We start from the raw sequence: 25012 nt of genomic DNA on the forward strand, positions 1-25012 counted from the left end.
CTCTCTCTCTCTCTCTCTCTCTCTCTCTCTCTCTCTCTCTCCAATGATCATCAAACAGTTATCCCTCTGTCCAGTCTATTTTATGTCCAATTTATCGTTCATATAATTGTTTGAGTAATTCTTATTGTACCACTCTGTTACCGTTGTTCTTTGGTACAAAAGCCTTCAGTGAGACTCCATGTACTACCAAATAAAACATAACTCCTGACCTGGCATTAAAGGACTTCCATGATCTTACTTCAGCCTTATTCAGCCTTATCTCACCTTATTCAGGTTTACCTACTTAATGTTACATTAAAACTGTATTAATCCTATTCCCCCATTCTCATATAACATATTACCCTTCTTACATATTTGTGCCTTTCACCCTACTGCCTTCATGCCTAGAATGTATTCCTTCTTGGATTCTACCCCTACCTTTATATTTTATAATTCCTCCTTTCCTTCAAGGTTCAACTCATATTCTACCTACTCTATCCTTCTGTCTTACAGGGAAAATGACCACTTTCTTATCAGATTTCTTGTAGCACTTTGTCTAAACATGTCCTCTGCACTTAAATTTTTAATCAATTCCATTTCTTAAGTATTAACTATTTGGTAGGCCCTGTCCTTTGCATTAGGATTACAAATACTAAAGTGAGATTGTTTTTGCCCTTAAGTGAATTACATTCTACTTCTTTATCTATACTTTTTCTAGGTATCTATTTATTAGATTGCCTTTATTAGGTTGTTGAGAAGGCAAGCTAGGTGGCACAGTGAATAACTTGCTGGACTTGGAGTCAAGAAGACCTGAATTCAAATCCAGCCTCCAAAAATTTCCTAGCTGTGTGACTAGCAAGTCACTTAACCTCTGTTTGTCTATGGATTGATGATCTACTGTAAAAGAAAATGGCACTCTAGTACCTTTGAAAAGAAAATCCCATGGACAGGGGTCCACAGGGTCACAAAGAGTCAGACAACAAAACCTTGATATAATCTCTTCCACATAGTAAGAGTGTAACAATTTTTCAGACATTTTTTTTTTAAAGCAATTGGGGTTAAGTAACTTGCTCAAGGTTACACGGCCAGTTATTTCTGGGTGTGGTGCTGAGCATCTGAGCCCGGATTTGATCCAGGTCATCCCGACATTGGAGCCGGTGCTCTTACTCGCTGAGCCACCTGGCCGCCCCTAAGCAATTGGGGTTAAGTAACTTGCTCAAGGTTACACGGCCAGGTGTTTCTGGGTGGGTGCTAAGTGTCTGAGCCCAGGATTCGATCTCCAGGTCTTCTCAACACTGGAGCCGGTGCTCTTACTCGCTGTGCTACCTGGCCGCCCCAATTTTTCAGACATTTTGATTTCATCTTTGTAGAATCCAAGACAAGGCCTTTTGTGAAGTTGGCACTTAGTAAATATATATATATATATATATATATATATATATATATCGTATTGAATTTGTTCATAGCCTCTCTCTCTAATAAACATCTAAGCTCTGTAGAAAGGGACCATGCTTTATACTTTGGTAGTATGATGCTTATACGGCTTCTGGCAAATCATTTAACCTGTCAGGGCCATAGCTTCTTGATCAGTTAAAAATAAGGAGAATAGACCACATGATCTCAAAGGTTCCTTTCAGCTCTATAATTCTATGGTGACCTTTCTGCTTTGGGATCCTTCATAAGGCTTAGCAGAACAGAAGGTTGTCAATAAGTATTCCATAGTATCAAAGATTTATGGCAGTTAGGTGACTCAGTGGGTAGAGTGCTGGGCCTAGAGTCAGGAAGTCTCTTCTTCCTGAGTTTAAATCTAGCCTTCAGACACTTACTAGCTGTGTGAACCTGGGCAAGTCACTTAACTCTGTTTATCTCAGTTTCCTTATCAGTAAAATGAGCTGGAGAAGGAAATGGCAAATCTCTCCAGTATCTTTGCCAAAAAAAAAAAAAACCCAAATGGGATCGCAAAGAGTTGGACACAACTTCAATGACTGAAGCTGGAAGGAATTTTAGAGGCTGTGGAGACCGATTCCATTTACATACAAGGAAAATGGGGCAGAGAAAGTCTAAATGAATTATTTAGCATTATACAGTTAGTAAATATATGAGATGGGATATAAAAAGTTATTTCTGAACTCAGTTATAATCCATTCTGCTATAATTGAATAGAAATTCAGTACTTATTTACTTTTGGGTTATAAAGGCATTTAAAAGATGTCCTTTGATGACTTGGATAGGAAGAAAGTATTAAATGTGGTGGAAGAAGGAGAGTTCATCTGATTTAGCATACTATGAAATTCTTAATGTGCTATCTGTTTCTGAGCCAAACTCTGTTCTATTCACCCAAGTAATTTAAACATGTCCATGTACACACACACACACACACACACACACACACACACCACAAAACAGGTTGAATCTATTTTAAGGCTTACTATTATTGTTCCCTCATCTAAATTATGATATATCAGATTTTAGAATACTTAATTATAATTTAATTATAGGGAAAGTTGTTTGCCTTCTTGGATGCAATTATGCAACAATATTTTTGGACTGAAGAAAGATTAATTGGGTATATTTCAAAATTTAAAACATAATAGGTGACAGTTTACCAGAATTTTCCACTTTGCAGAACTTATTTTCTAATGATCTTAATTTTTAAAAATTATTTTTGTTCCATAACCAAGATATTTAAAATATTTATTTATTTTAGTATAGGGAGCTCCTTCTAAGGAAACTCCTTCCATGGATACAGATCAGCAGCCTAGAGTCTTAGATAGTTGCCTTGGACGTTAAGAAATTAATTTACTCTCTCATGGTCAGATGGAGAGTACATATTATTACAGGCAAGACTCAAACCTAGACCTTCCTAACTTTGAGGCCAGTCAAAAAACCTAAGTTTATAAGCAATTAATCTATTATTATGATTGAAATGATATAGGAGTATTTAGTCAAACTTAAAAATAAAAAATTATTTCCAGGAAATAAAATAGCGAATAAATCATTTAAAAAGGAGGGGGATTTTTCAAGCAGTATCATATCCAATTTTGTTTGCATTTCCTATAAAACCTTATTCCTAAATTTTTATTTACTCAAGTTCTATTTGTTTTTTTTTTCTTCTCTTTATTTTAGGGTACTTTGAATCCTTATTGTGTTCTGTGGGATGACTCAAAAACGTAAGTAACAGATGTTTTCTTACCTTACTTTGGGCTAAATATATTCAAAAGCACACTAAATTATCTGAGCAGCCTGCTAGTCAACAGCAATGTTTTCAAGTCAGTGGGATGTGTGTTACACCAAAAGAGAAAATATTCCCCTTGTTAAATCTGTAGGCAGCATGATAAATATGTTTGTATTGGATGCTACCAGGATATATCTATCCCAGGATAGAACTGCCTTACCAAATGTGAAAGTCATGTTCCTGTGCAGATTTCAAGGGAATATTTTTTTTAATCTTTGATAGTTTAGAAATGGAGGGGTTGGCCTATTGTCTCAATTTGCTAAATTAGTAACTCAGGCATATTTTTAAAGATTAAAATGCCTATGTGATTGCTTAGCCATTATGTGCACGCCGTTATTCAAACCCATGCTGTATTTATTTAACTACAGAGTTTTTATTTAATTTAAACAATTGGGTAACATTTTTCATAGCTTTGTGGTAGTTTTTTTTTTACATTTGGATAGGTAAAAAATTTGTTGGAATGAATAACAGTTTTTATTTAGATCTGTAACTAGAATACATGTGGTCAATTCTCCATTACCCTACTGGTAATATGAGATCTGAATAGATGCTCCATGAGTTGAATTATTCATTTGTTTGTTACTTCTTTATTTATTTAATCAAACTCTTACCTTAAAAATAATATTATGTCAATTTGCTTTCCTGGTGTCTGCTAAGTTCAGTAGTAGTAGTAGTTGTTGTTGTTTTTAAAGCAATTGGGTTTAAGTAACTTGACCAGGCTACTTGGCCAGTTATTTTGTGTGGATGTTAAGTATCTGAGGCCAGAACTGATCCCGGGTCTTCCCAACTCCGGGGCCGGGGCTCTTATTCACTGCACCACCTAGCCGCCCCACATAGCTGTTTTTATAACATAGATGGATATCACTGTAAAGGGTAGAGATGGCCCACCCCAATTTTATCCTTTCCATTGCATTTCCCCTGTTATATGGGAGATAACTGGATCTTTCTCTGGCTTTTCCTATCTCTTCCCTAGGAAGTAGGTGAGAACATGGTCTTTTCTTTGGTCACCAACTTCTCTCTATACCCTTTCTCTCTTGAAATTTAATCAGCGACACTGTTAAATAGCTTACTTTTTTTAGCTGAGGGGCAATATAATGTCCATCAAGTTCACTTACCCCCTTTATTCTATTTTCTGGAGCTTACTTCAGAAGAAAAGTTATTAATGCAATCTCAGTAGTTTAGAGCTTTCAGTTGGAAAAATTCCTAACAGTCAGACTGAGGTATAGCTTTCTGCTCCAACTTAAATTTTCATTTACCTCTAGGCTCTATGTTTGAGGCAAAATCATGATACAGAAATTGTTTAGATTTTTAAAAAAGCAAGTAGAGTATATTGTAGTGTCTATTACAGGACAGATCTGGGGATAGGAAATTTGAAAAAGAAACTCCCCTCACCCCCTTTATTAAACTTCCCTGAATCCTTAAAATGATAGCTACAAGTGACCTCATCATGAGTCTTATACTTTGAGATGCCAGAAGGAACCTGATGGACCTCTATGATCTTTCCTTTTTTTCCTTTCAGATCAGAGAAGTGATACAGATACTACTCAGCCCCTTTTTTGTTTGTTTGTTTCTTCTTTTAATCTCTCTTTCTGGTTTTACTTCTTAAATCTTGGATTGGGGTTTGGGATTGTTACCTCATCTCTGCTGTTGCCTTTCAGTTCTTGCAATCCCAAATCCTTTCTCTTGAGTTCCTATCTCTGGAAGACTGAATATCCTTTTAAGAACTCCTAGGCATGATTCAAGTCCCCTTCTTCTAGCTTAAAAATAACAAGAGCACCAAATCAATCTCAAGGCCAGAAGGAATGCTTGCCTCTTTGAACTACCAATTCGAGGCTTCCACTTTGTTCTCAGATATCTACTATGTCTTTTTTGTTTTAATATATAGTGCTTATGTTACATGTTCTGTTGTTCCAGATCTGAAATTATATGTGGTATGATTGCAGATTCTATCTCTCTTTCTCCACACTTTTTCTCTACAATCCATTTTCTCTACTGGTAGCTTATAATATAGTTCCTTAGAATGTTATTTATTAGATAAACATCCAGGATACAACTTTCATGCCAAGACAACCAATCTCCAGTAGTCATCTAAATAATAATCAGTCCAGTTTCTCAGAGACTTTTGCCTCTGACCCCAGGGCTAAACTGCTTGCCTCTCGTTCTTCATGCCTCCTTCCATCTGGACCTGTGATTTCATCAGTATAGGGATATCCCTGGTGAGGGCACTCCATTTACCAATGCAGAACAGAAACTAATGTGCAATATTTAGTCTTACAAAGTTGTCTAGAGAACTGAAAGGTTAAGTGGATTATCCACAGTCACTCAGCCAATATGTGGCAGAGGTGAAATTTGAAGCCACATATTCCTGACTCCAAGGACAGCTCTCTATCCATTATACCCTGCTGCTTCTCACCTTTTACTATGTTCTAAACATCCTGGTCCATTCTAGCCCGACTCTTACTTTCCTGACCCCTGAGGCAGTTCAGCTTCCCAGATTCAGAGATCTACCAAATTCGAACTACGTCTACCATATCAGCGTGCCTCATTTCAGCTCCTACTTCCCTCTTTCCCTTCTCCTCTTTTGCCTGTGCTTTCTACATGCTTTCCATAGGCTATGTCTATCCAGCTCCTTTAATGTGCCCTAGAAGAGAACAATTTCAGAAAGAGATATCATTCTTTAGGAATTTCCAACTGTTCCAGTAAAAGGAAACACAGAACTCCAAACAATGAACTAAGTCATCAGAATTCCTCCTAAGACAAAATACTTCTAAAGAATAGTACCACAAGTTCAGTTAATAAATCCAGAACTCAAAAGCCCTCAGATATGCCCATGTTTCTATCCCCAAAGAAATCAAAGAAAGAGGAAAAGGACTTGTTTCTGCAGAAGCTTTTTAATAGTAGCTCTTTTTTAGAGGTGAAGAATTGGAAACTGAAGATACGTTTTTAATTTGGGGAATGTCTGAATAAGTTAGAGTATGTATGTGATAGAATATTATTGTGCTATAAGAAATGATGAAGGAGATAGTTTCAGAGAAATATGGGAAACCTTGTATGAACTGATACAGAGTAAAATGCATGGAACCAGAAGAATAATTTATATGGTAATAAAATATTGGTAAGACAAAAACTTAGAAAGACTTAGGATCTCTGATCAATACATTGTTACTGTTAGTCATATTAAGTTGTCTGACTTCTTGTGACCCCATCTTGGGTTTTCTTGGCAAAGGTATTAGACTGATTTGTCATTTCCTTCTCTAGCTCATTTTACAGCTGAAGAAATTGAGGCAAACAGGGATAAGTGACTTGTCTGAGGTCACACAATTAGCAAGTGTCTGAGGCCAGATCTGAACTCAGGAAGATGAGTCTCCCTGGCTCCATGCCCAGCATTCTATCTACAATGCTACTTAGCAGCTCAGATCACCACACTGACCAACTGTAATTCCACAGTACTCATGTTGACCCCTGACACCCACCTTCTGATACAATATACACATTGATAGATTTTGAGAGAGAACATACCCAATATGAGAATTTGTTTTAAATGACTACAAATGATTATAACACAGGTTTTCTTTTCCTTGCTTTCTTAAGAGTGAGAATGGAACAGAGAGAAGATGGATCTTCGAAAATAAAATAAAATGGGGCAGCTAGGTGGCTCAGTGAATAGAGCACCAACCCTGGACTCAGGAGGAGCTGAGTTCAAATCTGGCTTCAGACACTTAATGCAAAACTAGCCATGTGACCTTGGGCAAGTCACAACTCCAATTGTCCTACCTTCCCCCTCCAAAAAGCAAAAAAACCAAAAGCATGACTTTCTGAATTCAAATATAGAAATCTATCCACAATACCCCCTCAAATATTGCATAAAATATATATTTTTTAAAAAGAATTAAAATACAATACAATTTAATTTTAAAAAATATGCTTATCTTTTTTATTAGAGCTAGTGTGGATAAAAACACAGATAAAGTTCCCTATCTGGTTCATGTAGACAACTAGGTCTTACCCATACAACAGCCCAGATAAACAATACTAAGTAGCAACATGTGTGCTTTGGAGATGGTTGGTTTTCTTGTTATACTCAAGAGCTAATGAACTTGAGTTGCATTAGGACCATGGACAATAGTATGCTTTTATTAATTTACTAACTTATTCATTCACTGAATAAACTTTTTTAGATATTGACTATGTGTACATTACTGGACTAGGTGCTGAGGGAGATACATAATTTAAATTTTTCAATTTCACTGCTAACGTGCAAAATATGTATTTTGGAGGATTTATCTTTGTCTCTTTGACATCCATGAAAGTACCTGGAACATAGTAGGGGCTTCATACTCATTTATTAATTCAGTTCTCTCCTACTCCCACCACAACGGTAGTATATACCAGAACTGGTATTTGAATCCTGGCCCTGTCACTCTAAAGTCTATATTCTTTCTCCTGTGCCACACAAAATAGGAAACTAAGATTCATTGAGATGCAATCACCTGCTTCATTTTATGTAGATACACAGTAGCAAAGGTAAGATTTGTGATGGGTTCTTTGACTTTCAAATGTATGCTGGCATATAGAAGAGCTCGCACTTACTATGTTAGCTGTTTTCCTTGAGTCTTTTTCTCCCACCAGAGACTTCTCCCTGAAGAGAGTCTTGAACCACATGTCTCTTCTCAAGACACTGAATGCCTGAAGACCAAGGTCTCTTTCCATAAAGCTCTCATTCACTCTACCGTTCATGCTCTCAAAGAATTAAGAAATCAATCTCAAAAAAAAAAAGAAGAAATCAATCTCCACCCATGAGGAGAATGTTATTAATGATTATTTTGGAATTGTCTCCTCTAAAGAGTTAATATACAACAGAAGGGCTAGTCTTCTAAAATATTTACCTAACATTGTTGCAGTCAGAAGATATATGGATCATATAAATTTCTCGCCCTTTCATAGAAATGCTAATAGTAAAATAGATCTCAGAATTCATTTAGTCCAACCTCCTCAGGTTACAGATGAGGAAACTGAGGTCTGCAAAGATCATAGATTTGATTTCATAAATTATAGGCAGAAAGGGACTTTAGTGATCATCAAGGCTAATACTCTCATATTACACATGAAGATATTATAAATGCCAGGCGAATGAAATGCCTGTGGCCACCCAGCTAATTAATATCAGAGACTAGAGACTACAGCATGACTTTCTGCCCTCCTATCCCTCTAATGTTTCTACTACATCACACAGCATTTCAAAATTTGTTCCAGGGAAGGGACACAATTGTTTGATTTTTAACTATAGAGGTGACATTGAGAGTATCTAGTATTTGGCACAATACCCTAAATCCTGTCAGTCAGTCAGTCAAGTCAATCAACAAGTATTTCTTAAGCACTCCTTATGTGGCAGATTCTGTGCAAAGTGTTGGGAGTAAAAACATAAGCAGAAAAAGAAAAAAAAACAGCCCCTGCTCTCAAAGAGCTTACATTTGAATGGGCAAAAAAAACATATAAAAGGGAGTAAAAAAAAAGAGGGAAAGAAAGGAAGGTCTGAGTGATGCGGGCATGATGGTGGAGTCCAGATTTCAGCCTGGTGGGGAATGAAGAACTTGGTGTGCCTTCAGCACAACTCTCCACTTCCTGTTTTATCCTTTTTGCTTGCAGCCCTTCCTACCTCTACTTCTTAGGATTCCTGTTTTCCTTCAAGACTCATCTAAAGCACTACCTTATTCATAAAGATGTTCCTGATTCCACTCTCATTCCCCAGTTGCTCAAACACTTCCTCCAAAAACTACTTTATATTCTTATTGTATATTTTATATTTGCACTTATGTATGCACATGTTGTCTCACCCATTTGAATGTAAGTTCCTTGAGGGCAGGAACTGTTACATTTTTGTCTTTTTATTTTTCACATTTAGCCCATTGTCTGACTTGTTGATTAATTGACTGGCATAAATAGACTACAGCTTGTTAACACCAGTGACTTCAGGAAAAGTAGTGGAAAATATATCAAGGATGTTTATGACTGGGAAAGGATGTGGGTTGGTCAGTCACATAATGAGAGTTAGAAGCAACAGGTCCAAGTCTCAAGGGTAGTAATACAAGACTTGGACCATGTATCTGATGCTTCTACATCTCATGTGACCTTTCCAGAAGAGGAAAGGCTACTTCTCTATTACTTGTTCTTTTTTTTTCTTTTTGGAGGAAAGAATTCAGGGTAATTGGGGTTAAGTGACTTGCTCAAGGTCACACAGCTAGTAAGTGTGTCAATGACTGAGGCCAAATTTTAAGTCCTTCTGACTTCAGGGCCAGTGCTCTATTGCTCTATTCACTGAGCCACCTAGCTGCCCCATATTACCTGTTCTTAAAGGATTAAAATAATGAGATCCTAGAGATTTATTTTTTAGATGTCTTTGATGTATGAATAGAGTTTTTATTTATATTTTACAGATTAAGGTAGTTATAAAACAAATTGCATATGTATTACTGGCTAAGTACATTGTAATAGCTTGTTTGGATAGATTCTTTAAGTTCTATAGCAAAAATCAGAAAATATAGCCTTCTAAATTAACTTTACTATGTGATTAAATCTTCCAGATAAAATCTAAAGATTTATCAAAAATTAAAGATTAAATTGCTCTGAAACAATCAGATAAAATCTTAAGATAGATAGAAAAATAATTTTCCAGTAGTTTCTATAATATGACTTTACTAGATTTTCCCTCATTTCTAGATTTTCTTTAATGTTATAAGAAATGTCAAAAGATTTAAAAGTTTTTTTTTAATTTTCTCTCCAAATGCAGTATTGAATGTGGCCCTTTTTTTTTTTTTAACATTTTTTATTTAATGTTTTGAATTTCAAATTCTATCTCTCCTTCCCTGCTCTCCCCCCTCAAGACAATAAGCAGATAAAGGAAATACATGTGCAATTATTTAAACTATTTCCATGCTAGTTATTATAAGAAGACTTAAAAGAAAAAAATGAAAAAGTGAAAATAGTATGCTTCTGTCTATATTCAAACAATATTAGTTCTTTCATTGGAGGCAGATAGTATGCTTCATCATTAGTCTCTTGGGATCATCTTGGATCATTGCATTGCTGGGAATAGCCAAGTCATTTATAGTTCTTCATCACACAATATTGCTGTTATTTTATGCAAACTTCTCCTAGTTTTTTCACTTCATATGAAGAAATTCATTAAGTCCAAGTTTTTCTGAAATCATCCTGCTTGTCATTTCTTATAGCACAATAATATTCCATTACAATCATATACCAAAGCTTGTTTAATCATTCCTCAATTGATGGGTATCCCTTCAATTTCCAGTTCTTAGCCACCACAAAAAAGAGTTGCTATAATTTTATTTTTTTACAAATAGGTTATTTTCCATTTTTTTATGTCTCTGGCATATAGAACTAGCAGTGGTATTGGTGTATCAAAGGGCTTTTATAGTTTTTATAGTCCTTTTGGGCATATCTCCAAATTCCTCTCCAGAATGGTTGGATCAGTTCACAACCCCACAAACAATGCATTAGTGCCCCCATTATCTTACATTCCTTCCAATGTTCAACATTTTCATTTGTTGTCATATTATCCAATTTGATATTTGTGAGGTGGTACCTAACAGTTGTTTTCATTTGCATTTCTCTAATCAATAGTGATTTAGATAATTTTTTTTTCATATGACCATAGTTTTTACTTTTTTCTCTGAAAACTACCTGTTTGTATCCTTTGACCATTTATCAACTGGGGAATGATTTGCAATTTTATAAATTTGACTCAGTTCTCTATATATTTACAAAATGAGGCTTTTATCGAAGACACTTGTTGCAAATTTCCCTCTTAGCTTTCTGCTTTCCTTATCATTTTACTTGCATTGGTTTTCTTTGTGCAAAACATTTTCATTTATATAATCAAAATTATCTATTTTACATTTGTAATGTTATTTATGTCTTCTTGGGTTCTAAATTCTTTTCTTTCCATAAATCTGACAGATAAACTATTCCATGCCATCTTAATATGCTTATGGTAACACCTTTTATGTGTAAATCATGTACCCAGATCTTCTTTTGGTATATGGTGGGAGATGTTGATCTACACCTTATTTCTCCCATACTATTTTCAGTTTTCCCAGAAGTTTTTGTCAAAAATGAGTTTTTGTTCTAAAAGTGTAGATCTTTGAGTTTATCATATACTAGAGTGTTATGGTTATTTGCTATAAGGTAATATCTACCTAATCTATTCCACTGATCTACCACTCTGTTTCTAGCCACTATCAGACTGTTGATAATAGTTTGAGATTTGGTATGGCTAGCCCACATTCTTTTGTATTTTTTTCTAATTAATTCCCTTAATATCTTTGTCTTTTTGTTCTTCCAGATGAATTTTGTAAATATTTTTTCTAGCTCTATAAGATAATTTTTGATAGTTTGATTTGTATGGCACTGAATAAATAGATTAATTTAGGTAGAATTGTAATTTTTATTATATTGACACGGCCTACCCAAGAGCATTTAGTATTTCTCCAATTGTTTAGATCTGATTTTATTTGTGTGAAAAGTGTTTTATAGTTGTGTTCATATGTACTGGGTTTGTGTTGGCAGGTGGACTTCCACATATTTTCTATTGTCTATAGTTATTTTAACTCAAATTTCTCTTTCCATCTCTTGCTGCTGGACTTTCTTGGTTAACATATAGAAATGCTAATGGTTTATGTGGGTTTATTTTGTGTCCTATAACTTTGCTTCTTTGCTTTCTTTCTTTATAACTTTTTGTCTTATAACTTTTGCTATAAAGTTGTTAATAATTTCAAGTAGGTTATTGGACAATTCTCTAGGACTTTTTTAAGTATAACATCATGGCATATGCAACGAGTGATAGTTTTGCTTTCTCATTGCTTATTCTAATTCCTTTAATTTCTTTTTCTTCTCATTGCTATAGCTAATATTTCTAATACAATATTTAAACAATAAAGGTTATAATGGGTATCCTTGCTTCACCCCTATTTGTACTGGGAAGGCATCCCCACCACAGATAATGTTTGTTGGTGGTTTTAGGTAAATATTACTAGGAATGGGTGCTGTATTTTTTCATAAGCTTTTTCTACATCTATTGAGTAAATCATATGACTTCTATTTTGTTACTGATATGGTTAATTATGCTGATAGTTTTACTAATAATAAACTAACTGCATTCTTGGTATAAATTCCATTTGATCATAGTGTATGATCCTTGTGATATATTGCTGTAATCTCTTTGCTAATGCTTTATTTAAAATTTTGCATCAATATTTATTAGGGAAATAGTTCTATAACTTTCTTTCTCTGTTTTGGTTCTTCTTGGTTTAGGTATCAACAACTTATTTGTGTAGTAAAAAGAATTTGGTAGGAGTCCTTAGCCTATTTTTTTTTCAAATAGTTTATATAGTATTGGGCTTAATTTTTCTTTAAATGTTTGGTAGAATTCACTTGTGAATTCCTCTGGTCCTGGGATTTTTTTTTCTTAGTTCATTGATGTTCAGTTTATTTTTCTGAGATGGATTATTTATTTCTTCTTCTGTCAATCTGGGTAATTTTTACAATTTTTTTAGATATCTATCCATTTCATTTAGATTGTCAAATTTATTGGCATATAACTGGGCAAAATAGCTCGTAATAATTGCCTTAAGTTCCCCATCATTGGTGGTGAATTCACCCCTTTCATTTTTATACTAGTAATTCGTTTTTCTTTTTTCTCTTTTTTAAATCAAATTAATCAATGATTTATCTATTTTATTGTTTTCCCATAAGAAAACAGCTTCTAGTTTTAATTGTTAGTTCATAATTTTTTTACTTTCAATTTTATTAATTTCTCCTGTGATTTTGGGGATTTCTAATTTGGTGTTTAATTGGAGATTTTCAATTTGTTCTTTTTCTAGTTTTCTTTTAGTTACATGCCCAATTCATTAATCTGTTTTTTGTGGGGGTATTTTATTGATATAAGCAATTAGAGATATAAATTTGCCCTGAGTATCATTTTGGATGCATTCTGTAAATTTTGGTATGTTGTCTCATTCTTGTCATTTTCTTTAATGACATTATTGAATATTTCTATGATTTGTTCTTTAACACACTTATAATTTTTGGGGGCTAAATTATTTAATTTCTAATTAATTATAAGCTGTCTTTCCACTGTCCATTATTGGATGTAAATTTTATTGCCTTATGATCTGGGAAGTATTCTTTTACTAATTCTGCTTTTCTGCATTTGATTGTGAGGTATTTATATCCCAATACATGGAAATTTTTGTGTAGGTGCCATGTACTGCTGAGAAAAAGTTTTATTCCTTTCTATGCCCAGTCAGTTTTTCCCAGAGGTCTACCATATCTAAATTTTCCAGAATTTTATTTACCTCCTCAACTTCTTTATTGTTTTTTTTTTTGTTATATTTATCTAATTTTGAGAGGGGAAAGTTGAGGTCCACTACTAGTATAGTTTTATGATCTATTTTTTCCTGTAGCTCATTCAACTTCTCCTTCAAAAATTTAGATGCTATACCACTTGGTACATGTATGTTTAGTATAGATTTGACTTCATTGTCTATGGTACCTTTCAGCAATATATAGTTTCCTTCCTTATCTCTTTTAAATAGATCTCTTTTTCCTTTTGCTGTATCTGAGATCATGATTGCTACCCCTGCTTTCTTTGCTTCAGCTGAAGTATAATACATTCTTCTCCATTCCCTTACTTTTATCCTCCCTCTTTCTGTGTATCCTCCCCATGTAATCTCCCTTTTTCAAATGTGTTTTTTATAAACAACAAATTGTAGAATTCTGGTTTTTCATCCATTCTGTTTTATGGGTGAGTTCATCATATTTACATTAATCACTGCAATAACTAACTCCATGTTTATCCTCTTGATCTTTTCCCCTCACACTTTTCCCCTCCTCACAAATGTTTTCCTTCTGATCACCTCATTCCCCAATATACCTTCCCTTTTATCAGCCCCCTATTTTCCCCATCATTTTTTTGCTTCATTATATCAAACTGAAATAATTATAATAAAATATGTAATATTTTTATATAAAATAATATAAATTATATAAAATAATGTAATAAAATTATATCAAACTGTATCAAACTGAGTATGTATGTTGTTCCTTCTTTGAGCCAAATTTGATGAGAGCAAGGTTTTTGTTTTGCCTGTCACCCCACTTTCTTCCCCTCCATTATAATAGCTCTTTCATGCCTTTTTTGAGTTGGATAATTTATCCTATTTAATCTCCCCCTCCTTCTTCTTCCAGTGCAATTTTCTTTTCACCCCTTTATTTTGTTGTTGCTGTTATTATTGGTTTTCTTCTCGCAGTATCATCACATCAAAGTCACCTTATTTCTATACCCTTGGTCTACATATACTCCTTCTAATTGCTCTTATAGTAATAAAGTTCTTAAGAGTTACAAATATCTTGCCATATAGAAATATAAAGTTTAATTTGTTGAAGTTTTTCATGTTTTCTCTTTCTTGTTTCTTTTTTACCTTTTGATGTTTCCCTTGAGTCTTATATTTGAAGGTCAATTTTTTTTATTCAGCTCTCATCTCTCAATTAGGAATGCTTGAAAGTCCTTTATTTCATTAAATATTCATTTTTTTCCATTAAAGTTATTCAGTTTTGCAAGGTAGGTGATTCTTGATTGTAATCCTAACTCCTTTGCCTTCTAGTACATCATATTCCTAGCCCTGTGGTTCTTTAAAGTGGAAGCTGCCAAATCCTCTACTGTAGTGCTGACAGTAACTCCACAATATGTGAATTGTTTCTTTTTGGTTGCTTGCAATATTTTCTCCTTGATCTGTGAGTTCTAGAATTTAGCTATTATGTTCCTGGTAGTTTTCATTTTGCTATCTCTTTCTGGCAACGATTGGTGATTTTTTTCAATATTTCTTTTGCCCACAGGTTCTAGTATATCAGAGCAGTTTTCTTTGATAATTTCTTGAAAGATACTGCCCAAGCTTTTTTTATCATAACTTTCAGGTAATCCAATAATTCTTATATTACCTCTCCTGTATCTATTTTCTATGTCAGTTGTTTTTCCAATGAGAAATTTCATATTTTCTTCTATTTTTTTTTACTTTTTCAATTTTTTTTATCATATTTTGATATCTTGTGGACTCATTTACTTCCATTTGCTCAATTCTAATTTCTAAGGAATTATTCTCTTCAGTAAACATTTGTACTTCCTTTTCCATTTGGCCAATCTAATTTTTAGGGAGTTATTTTTCTTGGTAATTTTTGGTATATCTTTTCCCATGCTATTGACTTTTTTCATGATTCTCATGCATTGCTCTCATTTCTTTTCCCAATTTTTCTTCTATTTTTCTAATTTGTTTTTTAAAATCCCTTTTAAGTCCTTTCAGGAACTCTTTGTGGGCCTGAAACCAAATTACAGCATTCTTTAAGGCTTTACATGTAGCTATCTTGACACTATTGTCCCTTCTAAGTTTGTGTCATACCTGTACTACTTGGGTAGGCTAAACTTATTCAGGCCACAGATAGATTAGACTAGAGACAGACTGATGATGGTTGGTTACCGGAGGTCATATGGCAAACAGGAAAATGCACACTTAGCTTTTTGGTGAGCCACGGTAAATCCTTTGGGGGGGCACAAGTAGCCCATTTGCCATATGTTGCACAGTTCTGGTTTATTCCTGGATCCTCTCTGTCACCACAGTCACTTTCTGTAGTAAAGTTCTTTTTTTGTTTTTTGCTCACTTTTTCTTTTTTGTGACTTGGTATTTGTATGTCTTACTGCTGCCTTTCACTGGGTTTCAGGGCTTAGTGACTTGTTTTCACTGGAGGATAGACTTCCCTTCTGACTTTTACTGGGGAATGGGGTTTTCCTATTGGCTTCCCCTGGGTATGGGTTTTAGCTGCTGGGTTCTCTCAGGAGTGGGGCCTTGCTGCTGGGTTGCTATGGTAACAGTCTTTCTGGCATCCTCAAACATATATATGGTCAGTCTCGGAGGTGACCTCATTATGTAGCAAGAGAAATAAGAGATAGACAGATCACAAGTTGCACTAATATCCAGGAAATATTAAGAAGTCATAGTGCATTGGGTGGATCCTTTATAAAGGCATCTTAGAAAGGCACAGATAAGGATTATGAATATAAATAAGAGATTACATTCTCTACTAATAGATGGAAACTTAGTTTATAGATCTATTAAAGTATTGAGAAGTTAACCTATAAAATTCTACTTCCTCTTTGCAATTAGAAGGAGTCTGAGCTTTGTAATATAATGTAACAACACTAAGGATAGAACCATGTTACGTTCTACCTCCAAGTTTGCTTCCAGTATGGCAAGGTGTCATCCATTTACACCCACAGCCCATTTCCTTCTATGATTTTTCAGATGATCATGAAACACTGAATCATGCTTTCTGAATCTTGTATCTCAATTCACACAAGCAAAAATGCCAAGATCATCCCTTCAACTTTTCAGAGCTTTCCCCTCCTTACAAATGTATCCCAAAGTTTGGCAGTTTTACAGACTTCTAAAATAAAGCCATAGAAAAGTCTGTCTTCTTTCTTCAGAAGTAAAATGTTCATACAATAGTCAGAGAATAACACTGACCTACAACAGACTATTTTGTGTTGGCTTAGATTGATTGCTGGTGTAATATTTGCTATGTTTGTAGAGAAATATGTCAATTTAATAGGACTGCAAATAGTAATATAAGTTTTTATTTCCACAGAAAACAGAGAAAGTATATTCAAACCTTGGATGGTATATGGACATTTCTTTTGTTTCTACTTGTCTGCCCTGTAGGAAAAATTAGGTTTAAATCATGTGTAATACCACTATATCCCTGCCCACCTGGAAAAAAAATTTCCGAAATTCCTTGTATTCAGTTTTATACTTTCTTTTTTCATTCTTTCTGTTTCATTTTGGTAAAGTTGTATGTGTGTGTGTGTGTGTGTGTGTGTGTGTGTGTGCATATATGTGTGTATACACACATTTATTTTAGTTTCTTTTTTTGGTGTGGATATGAGGGTATGGTTTATAACTTTAGGGAAGATGTGTCTTCCAAAGAGGATCTGAACTGACAGTGTATAAGACTATGAATTTTTAAGCTGATAAACTTTATACAATATTTCTAGCAAGTTAACAGGAGTCTCCCTTACTAACTAAAAGGAAGGAAATACATAGGAACTTCAAGGATGAGAAGGTACAAATGGGTTACATTCAGTACCAGTAGAGGTTGTACCAAAATCAATAGAATATTATATAAGAAGTTCCTTTAATATTTTAAGGGCTAATCTTCCTTATTTTGCTGAGCAGATAATGACCAAGGAGCAACTTTATACATGTCATATATACTCTGAGGGGCAAGGGTAATAAGGTATTATAAAACTGTTATTCATAAAATGAGGGTACTAGAGACTGGCAGTATTTGTAATCAAGCAATAAGTGAGATACGTTCACTTTAGTCACCAGATGGTGCCACCAGACGCTTACTAGGGGGTCCCATGCTCATCTTGCTGGTTTGCTGAAGTCATGTATGGATCGTGGATCTGAATTTTCCCTGAAGAGAAGGGGATGCTTTTCCAGCAGACTCCATGTAGGACTGTGTGCAGAGGGTCTGCGACTCTCTACCTCTCAGCCATGATTTTCAGTGGGAGTTGGGGGAGAATCACTGGTCCTCTAGAGGTGCTTGAATTTGTGGATGTATTAATTAGAACTTACTTGGAGCTCCTTTCAATGATTAACACCATCATTCTTCCTTCCTTCCTTCCTTCCTTCCTTCCTTCCTTCCTTCCTTCCTTTCTTTCAAGAGTATTCCATTTCAGTGAGCAGTAGTCAAATGGCCTTGGAATATGAAATGGAGCTGGGTCCTGATGGAAGCCTGCTGCATGCAGTGTTTTCACCCTTAGCATGATATTAATAAGTAAATACACAATACTTAATAGTGAGATGACAATACATAATAATTAAAAAAAGATGACAAATAGTAATAAGAATTCAAGTTTACAACAACAATCTTGCAGCAGGATTTGAGGTGAGGCTTGCAGGAAGCCAGGGAAGCTAATAGGTAGAAGTGAAAAGGCACAAGGTTCCAGGGATTGGGACTAGCTGGTGCAATGGCACAAAGTTGTAAGGTGAAAAACAGCAAGTTTGCCAGTGTTAATTAGACAGTAATGTGCCTAGTTATTTTCATGTTTCCTCCCACAATGGAAAGTGAGCCCTGGGAAAAGAGAAATCGTTTGTTTGTTTGTTTGTTTTTGTCTTTTTCATATCTACCACTTAGCACAGTGCCTGATGTATACTGAGTGATTTCATTTATTTATGTATTTGTTTGTTTATTTATTTATTTATTCATTCATTCATTCATTCATCCATCCATCCATCCATCCATCCATCCATCCATCTATTTATTTATAGTTTACAACATTCAGTTCCACAATCCCTTGAGTTCCAAATTTTCTCTCCCTCTCTCTCCTTCCCCCTGCTCCCTCCATGGCAGCATGTAATCTGATATAAGTTCTACAAATACTTTCCCATTAAACATTAGTCAAGTTGTAAAGAAGAATTATAACCAATGGAGTGAATGAAAAAGAAGGAACGAAACAAAACAAAACACAAAAAGAGGGAGAGCAAGTAGTTTGCTTCAATCTGCATTCAGACTCTGAAGTTCTTTCTTTGGATGTGGATATCCCTTTCCATTATGAATCTTTTGGAGTTGTTGCATTGCTGAGAGGAGCCCAGTCTATCAAAGTTAGTGGTCACAGATATGATGTGTCTGTAACTGCGTACAAAGTTCTCCTGGTTCTGCTCTCCTCACTCAGCATCAGTTTATATACGTCTCTCCAGGTTATTATGAAGTCTGTCTGCTCCTCATTTCTTATATCATGGTAGTATTCCATTGCATTCATATACCACAGCTTGTTTAGTCATTCCCCAATTCATAGTCATCCCCTTGATTTCCAATTCTTTGCTACCACAAAAAGAGCTGCTATAAATATTTTTGTACATACAGGTCCTCCTCCCACTTGTATGACCTCTTTGGGATACAGCCCTAGAAGAGGTATTGCTGGGTTAAAAGGTATGTACTTTTTTATAGCCCTTTGGGCATAGTTCCAAATTGCTCTCCAGAATGGTTGGATCCATTCACAACTCTACCAACAATGCATGTGTTCCAATTTTTCCACATTCCACATTTCCACATTGTCTCAAATCCAGCATTTTCCAGTTTTGTCATCTTAGTCAATATGACTGGTGAGATGTGGTACCTCAGAGTTGTTTTGATTTTCATTTCTCTATAGTGAGTGATTAAATATTGTTTGTTGACTGATTTTGGGATCTCACATTTTTGCATGTTCTTCTACCTATCTTCCTGAAAGAAAGCTTTTGAAGGCTCCTGTCATTGACATCCTTCTCCCTTAATGACCTAAAAGTGGAAACTCTCAAGAACAAATGGGATTCTCATATAGATAGGGGTTGGATGACATGGTTTCTGGGGTTTCTTCTAATTCTGACAATACATTGTATATGTTGCTGTGAGAAAAGATGGCAATACATATAGGTGGTATGCACAATAAAGAAAAGAAAGACTGGATTTTTTTCAAATGTCAATATGTAAGAAGTCTACAATTTTAGAAAAAGAGATCAATTCAGCTGGATTGATTTTTTTATTGAAGGCCCATCTTCATTCAATAAAACTAGAGTAAAAGGTTCTAGTCATCTACAGTCATAAGCTAGCAGTCTTTAAATGAACTGGAATTTATAAATTTTTAAAAAATAGAACCTATTTAGATATTGTTGTTTTTCTGAGCTAAGATACTATCTGTGGTTTCTGTGCTCCTGAGCTACTTAAATCAGGAAGGTGCCAATTTTTGGAGGGCTACTGATATGGAATGTTGAATACATGTTTCTCTGAGGTTACCATGTTATTAGTTTTATTTTTGTACGACTTTTATTTTGTATAAGAAACCTCTTAAACATGAAAGTAGTCTATAATTTCTTGTAATATAAAAATAAAAATATCAATAATTTTTAACGTTATAGCAAGGAGTATAGTGTCATTGGATCTTAGAGTATGTGAAGGAGAATAAAGTATAAGAAGACTAGACCTGTAGGAAGGGGCCAGGTTATGAAGGACTTTAAAAGCCAAACAGAAGTTGTTGTTTTCTATTTGATCCTAGAGGCAATAGGGACTTAATGGAGTTTATTGAATAGGGAGAATAACATAATCAGACCTGCACTTTAAGAAGATCCCTTAATCACTTGATAATTAGTTTGAGTATTTTTTCTAACAATGCAACCATAAACCTTCCATCTGAGTCTCTCCTTTATGTTCTCTGATATGGAAATCTACAAAATGTGCTAGGCCATATCTATCCTTTTGACATCTAAAAAATACCAGTGGCACGAAGTACAGTAACATAAAATCAGAAATTAAAACTGGAGGGGGTTGAAAAGTCCTAGGAAAATCCTCAATAAGTTGCTTTACCATCATGTTCTGTTTATTATCTCAGTGAATCAGAGGCTCCACAACTTTCTTCAAGATTCCCAATTCCACATTCTCCTTCTCTTTCCTTACCCTCTTCCCCCACGAAATCTTGAAGCCAATTTTCAAAGTACTTACTTAAACTAAGTGCTTTAGATCAATAACAACAGAGCTGGGAGTTCCTCCAACATTTCTCTATCCCTTCAAATCTGGTTTTCAGGTCCTGGGATGATCTCAAGAGAACCTTTGATGAAATTCTCAAAATTAGATTGGCTAAAACATTAATGTGCATATTTATGGCAACAGTCATAATCTGGCAAGTGCCATTCAACTACTGGAAAATTTCCTTCATTTTCTAATTTCTGTGATGCTATTTTTACAAAGGTCTAGGCATAAAATTGCTGAGAATATATGCCAGATGATTTTCCCAGGATTTTCCTTTGGGTTTAGGACTGGGTTTTGTTGTGCCTATTGTTATCTTTAAATGGCAAGCTAAATTTCACCATTCTGTTTTTCTGTCCTATAAACCACCAATTGGATCTTTTTCTCTTCATGTTCAATTTGTTATTTCCTTTTCTTATTTTAAGCCTTAGCACTGCCCACTGAATACCACAATAGACAACTATTTTACTACTTTGGTGTTTACAGACTGATGATATTTAAAGATAATTAACATATCCCTATTTTAGTCACTGCTTAGCCAAAGGAAACACTATTTATTAATTAAATCACTTCCCCAAACTCTTTGTTAATGTTGCTGTTCTCTGAACTAGCTCTAATGTGCTGAAGTTTGAATAAATTTGATATCTGTGGGATAAATGTTAATAAGACCATTTTGAAATTAGGCAGTAAGCAAAAGGGAATGGATGACCTACCCTGGGGTGCTGAGAAAAAGACAGCAGAAGTAGGAAAAGCTTCCAATAGCACTGCATTTGAATCAAAACATGTGAAATTTTACTGATTTCCCATTATCAGAGCATAGATCATCCTTAGGGCAATCATTTATTGAGAATGATAGAAGGAAGAAATTAAACTTATTGCTAATATATGTCTCAAGGATGGGAAAGATTTTTAGATCATGTAGTATTAATGAAAACACAATTTGAAACAGGAGAATAGTAGTATAATCCACGTAAGATCTGGGGAGATTCTATCTATTCAAATTTTCATTGTGTCTCCAGAATAGATAGGTAGAACCTTTCCCATTATCAACAATAAGAAATGTTTTCAGAGTGAAAGAAATATCAGTAAGCTATTGAAAAGGTATTGGGAAAAAGACACTTTGGGTTGGGACTCAGAAAAAGAAAGGATAAAATGTAACGCACTATGAAACAACTAGGTAGTGTAGTGAGAAGAGAATGGGAATTGAAACCAGAAAAAAAAATATCTGTGTTCAAATACTGCTTCAGATATTTAGTAATTATGTGAACCTAGGTAAGTAATTTATCTTTTTTCTGCCTCAGTTTCCTCATCTGTCAAATGGGAAAAATAATGGCACCTACTTCACAGAGTTGTTTTGAAGATCAGTCAAATTTGATAACATAATTCAAGTGCTTTGCAAACCTTAAAGCCTTATGTAAATGTTAGTTCTTGTTTTCATTCTGTCATCATCATCATCATTATTAAAAGGGAAGAGGACCACGGAGGGGGAAAAAAACAAGCATCCTGAGGGAGAGAAATTTGAAAGCTCAGCAACTGCTTGGAACTCTAAAAATGAGGAATCCTGAGAGAAATTACTGAACCAGAACAGAGACCCATCGTGACTGGGAAGGACATTTGGAGATGAGAGGCAGGCAGCATTTAAGCAACCTCTGTCACTGACCCAAGTTTGAGGAGACAAAAGATTTCAGCTTGAACAAGGAAGGCAGCATGGTAGAGTGAATGGAGTAAGGCATTCAGATTCAGCAAGATCTAGGTCCATATCCTCCCTCAGATGCACTTACTCACTGTGTCACTAGCTGTGACATGAACAAGTCATTTGTCTTCTCTGAACCTCAATGTCTTCATCTGTAACACTGGGGATAATAATACCAGTAGCACTTCTCTCACAGTTGTCATAGGATCAAATGATCAAATCAAGGGCTTTACAAAGCCTAAAACAAAATGTGAATGCCAGTTATTTTTGTCTGGTGGGCTATGCTATGCAGAAGTGCTGCTTTGAAGACAAAGTAGATGTGGGAGGTAGAGGGATAGATCACAGAAAGCTATTTGTGGGTCTTTGTTCTCCTTTCTGTGTTATTTGTGTGATAAAACTGTTTCTTATATGTTATGACTAGTACTTTCAAGGGCTGAGTTGCACAGCTTATGTCAAGGGTTTCTCAGGGTTCTGTCTAGGCAGCTCTGAGCTGAGTAATACAATACCCACCAAAGGAGTCCCCAGGCCCTTCCTACTATAGAGGATGTGAGTACAAGTGTTAATGACGTTTTAGTATCAAAATCTACTCCTGAAAACATATGCATATGTTTATTATTCCAGGAAAGCATAAGCATTTATTTAAAACCTTTTAGGCTAATTCTCCCTGTTATCTCAATTTCCACCATTTTCAATTACATTATTATTATTATTATTATTATAGCATTTTAATCAATCAAAAACATATTTAAATACTTACTATGTTCCAGGCACTGTGCTAGGCATTAAGGTTACAAAGATTAAAGAGAAATAGTGCCTACACTCAAGGAGGTGGCACAGTAGAGTGCTGGGCCTGAGGTCAGGAAGAACTGAGTTCAAATATAACCTCATATACTTAATCTGGTATAGTACCAATGCAATATTTACAGTGCTGATGGTCACTATGAATATGTCAGCATAGTTCTCAATTATAAAATATAACAGACTCTCCACATAGACGATAGAAGTAAAACATTTATTCAGATATCAGAAAGCCAAATACCAACACCAGGAAACCGAATCCATCATAGCAACAAAGAAGTTAATATAAAGTAACATGGTAGGGAGCCACACCATCAGCCTTCCCACAAACAAACACTTACATGCCTAGCTGTCACAGCAGGGGGCAAACAAACACACCTAGATATCTCCTTGGGTGCATCCTCTTCTCCCCACCAGTTCTAGCTGCTCTGACTCCCAGCTTCCTGTGTGCTCTGCTCCACCCTTCCACAAGCTCCTCCCACCACAGGTTCTATGTGATTACATTTAGCCTTTTGGGTTCAGGGAAGATCTTCAAATTCCCTTAGACTTATTAAGGGGCAGGGAAGAACTTCAAACCCCCATTACCATTACACCTGGGAAAATCACTTAATCTCCAACTGCCTTAGTTTCCCCAATTGTAAAATGGGGATAACAATAGCACCTGTCTTGAAGGGTTATTGTGAGGATCAATGGACATAATCGTTGTAAAGTACTTAGCACAGGGTCTAGCATATAGCAGACCCTTAATAAATGCTGGTTCTCTTTCCTTACCCTCTATTTAAATATTATTATTGGAATTGCATTTTGGCAAGTATCAATCATTTTTGTCTGACTGAGTTCATCAATATCCTAAAGCAATATACTCCAGATTTAGAAGCTAAATTGTAGGAATTTGGATGGTGCCTGATTTGATCTACGATAGACTTCTCTCTCTCATTAGACTTTTGTCTTAATGATGAACAACTCTATTCCCAAGATGAAAAATTGGAATGGGTGATCCCTGTTTTCTTTTAGTTGCTGTTTGTATACTAGGTACAATGTATTAATTTATTCTTTCATGAAATTATCACATCACTGTCAGTCTCACACAGACCCCATGTAGTACCAGGAACGTTCTTTCTAAGCAATAACTAAAAGGTATTCATACACACACACACACACACAAATTTCAGGTATGTTTAATGAGATAAAAATAGAGCCTAACATCCTTTTCTGCACTTGTATTTGAATATTCTATAACATTTTACATTATGGACTATTCCTTTCTCTTTTAATAGTTTTTCATACTTTGAGCTTACCTAACACAGAATTTTCATGGTTCTCCTTCCTCTCTGTTCATTCCTTCTCTGCCCTTTTTGCTGCTCCATAATCCTCCTGCCACTTCTTAAACTGACTGTTACCCAAAGTTCAATAGTTGAGCATACTGACTTCTTTTCTGTAACCCTTCATGATCTCCATCATGGCTCCCTAGTATTTAATTATCACTTCTATGAAGATAATTTCCAAGTTTGTATCTTATTCCTCAAAATAATCTATGTATTCTAGCCCAATATTTCTGTTTATTATGTTAGAAATTCTTGGGGGTGGAGCCAAGATGGTGGAATGGAAGCAGTAACTTTTCTAAGCTCCTCTGTGAATCCTGTCACTAAATTTTAAAAACTGAATCTGAATGGATTTTG

General features: G+C 35.1%; 1 protein-coding gene across 3 annotated transcripts in view; it reads left to right on the top strand.

The window, feature by feature from the left end:
• ADGRB3 (adhesion G protein-coupled receptor B3) overlaps nucleotides 1–25012 on the top strand; it is a 923661-nt gene that overhangs the window by 547624 nt on the left and 351025 nt on the right. For all 3 annotated transcript variants that reach the window (XM_069070720.1, XM_069070722.1, XM_069070721.1), the window contains one exon: nucleotides 3106–3149. In XM_069070720.1, coding sequence (XP_068926821.1) covers nucleotides 3106–3149 — 44 coding nt within the window. The remainder of the gene's footprint in view (nucleotides 1–3105; nucleotides 3150–25012) is intronic.

The sequence above is a fragment of the Petaurus breviceps genome, unplaced genomic scaffold, assembly GCF_028583685.1.
Source record: "Petaurus breviceps papuanus isolate PSGF00001 unplaced genomic scaffold, PetGlider_PUasm1.0 90822, whole genome shotgun sequence".
NCBI classification, from domain to species: domain Eukaryota; kingdom Metazoa; phylum Chordata; class Mammalia; order Diprotodontia; family Petauridae; genus Petaurus; species Petaurus breviceps.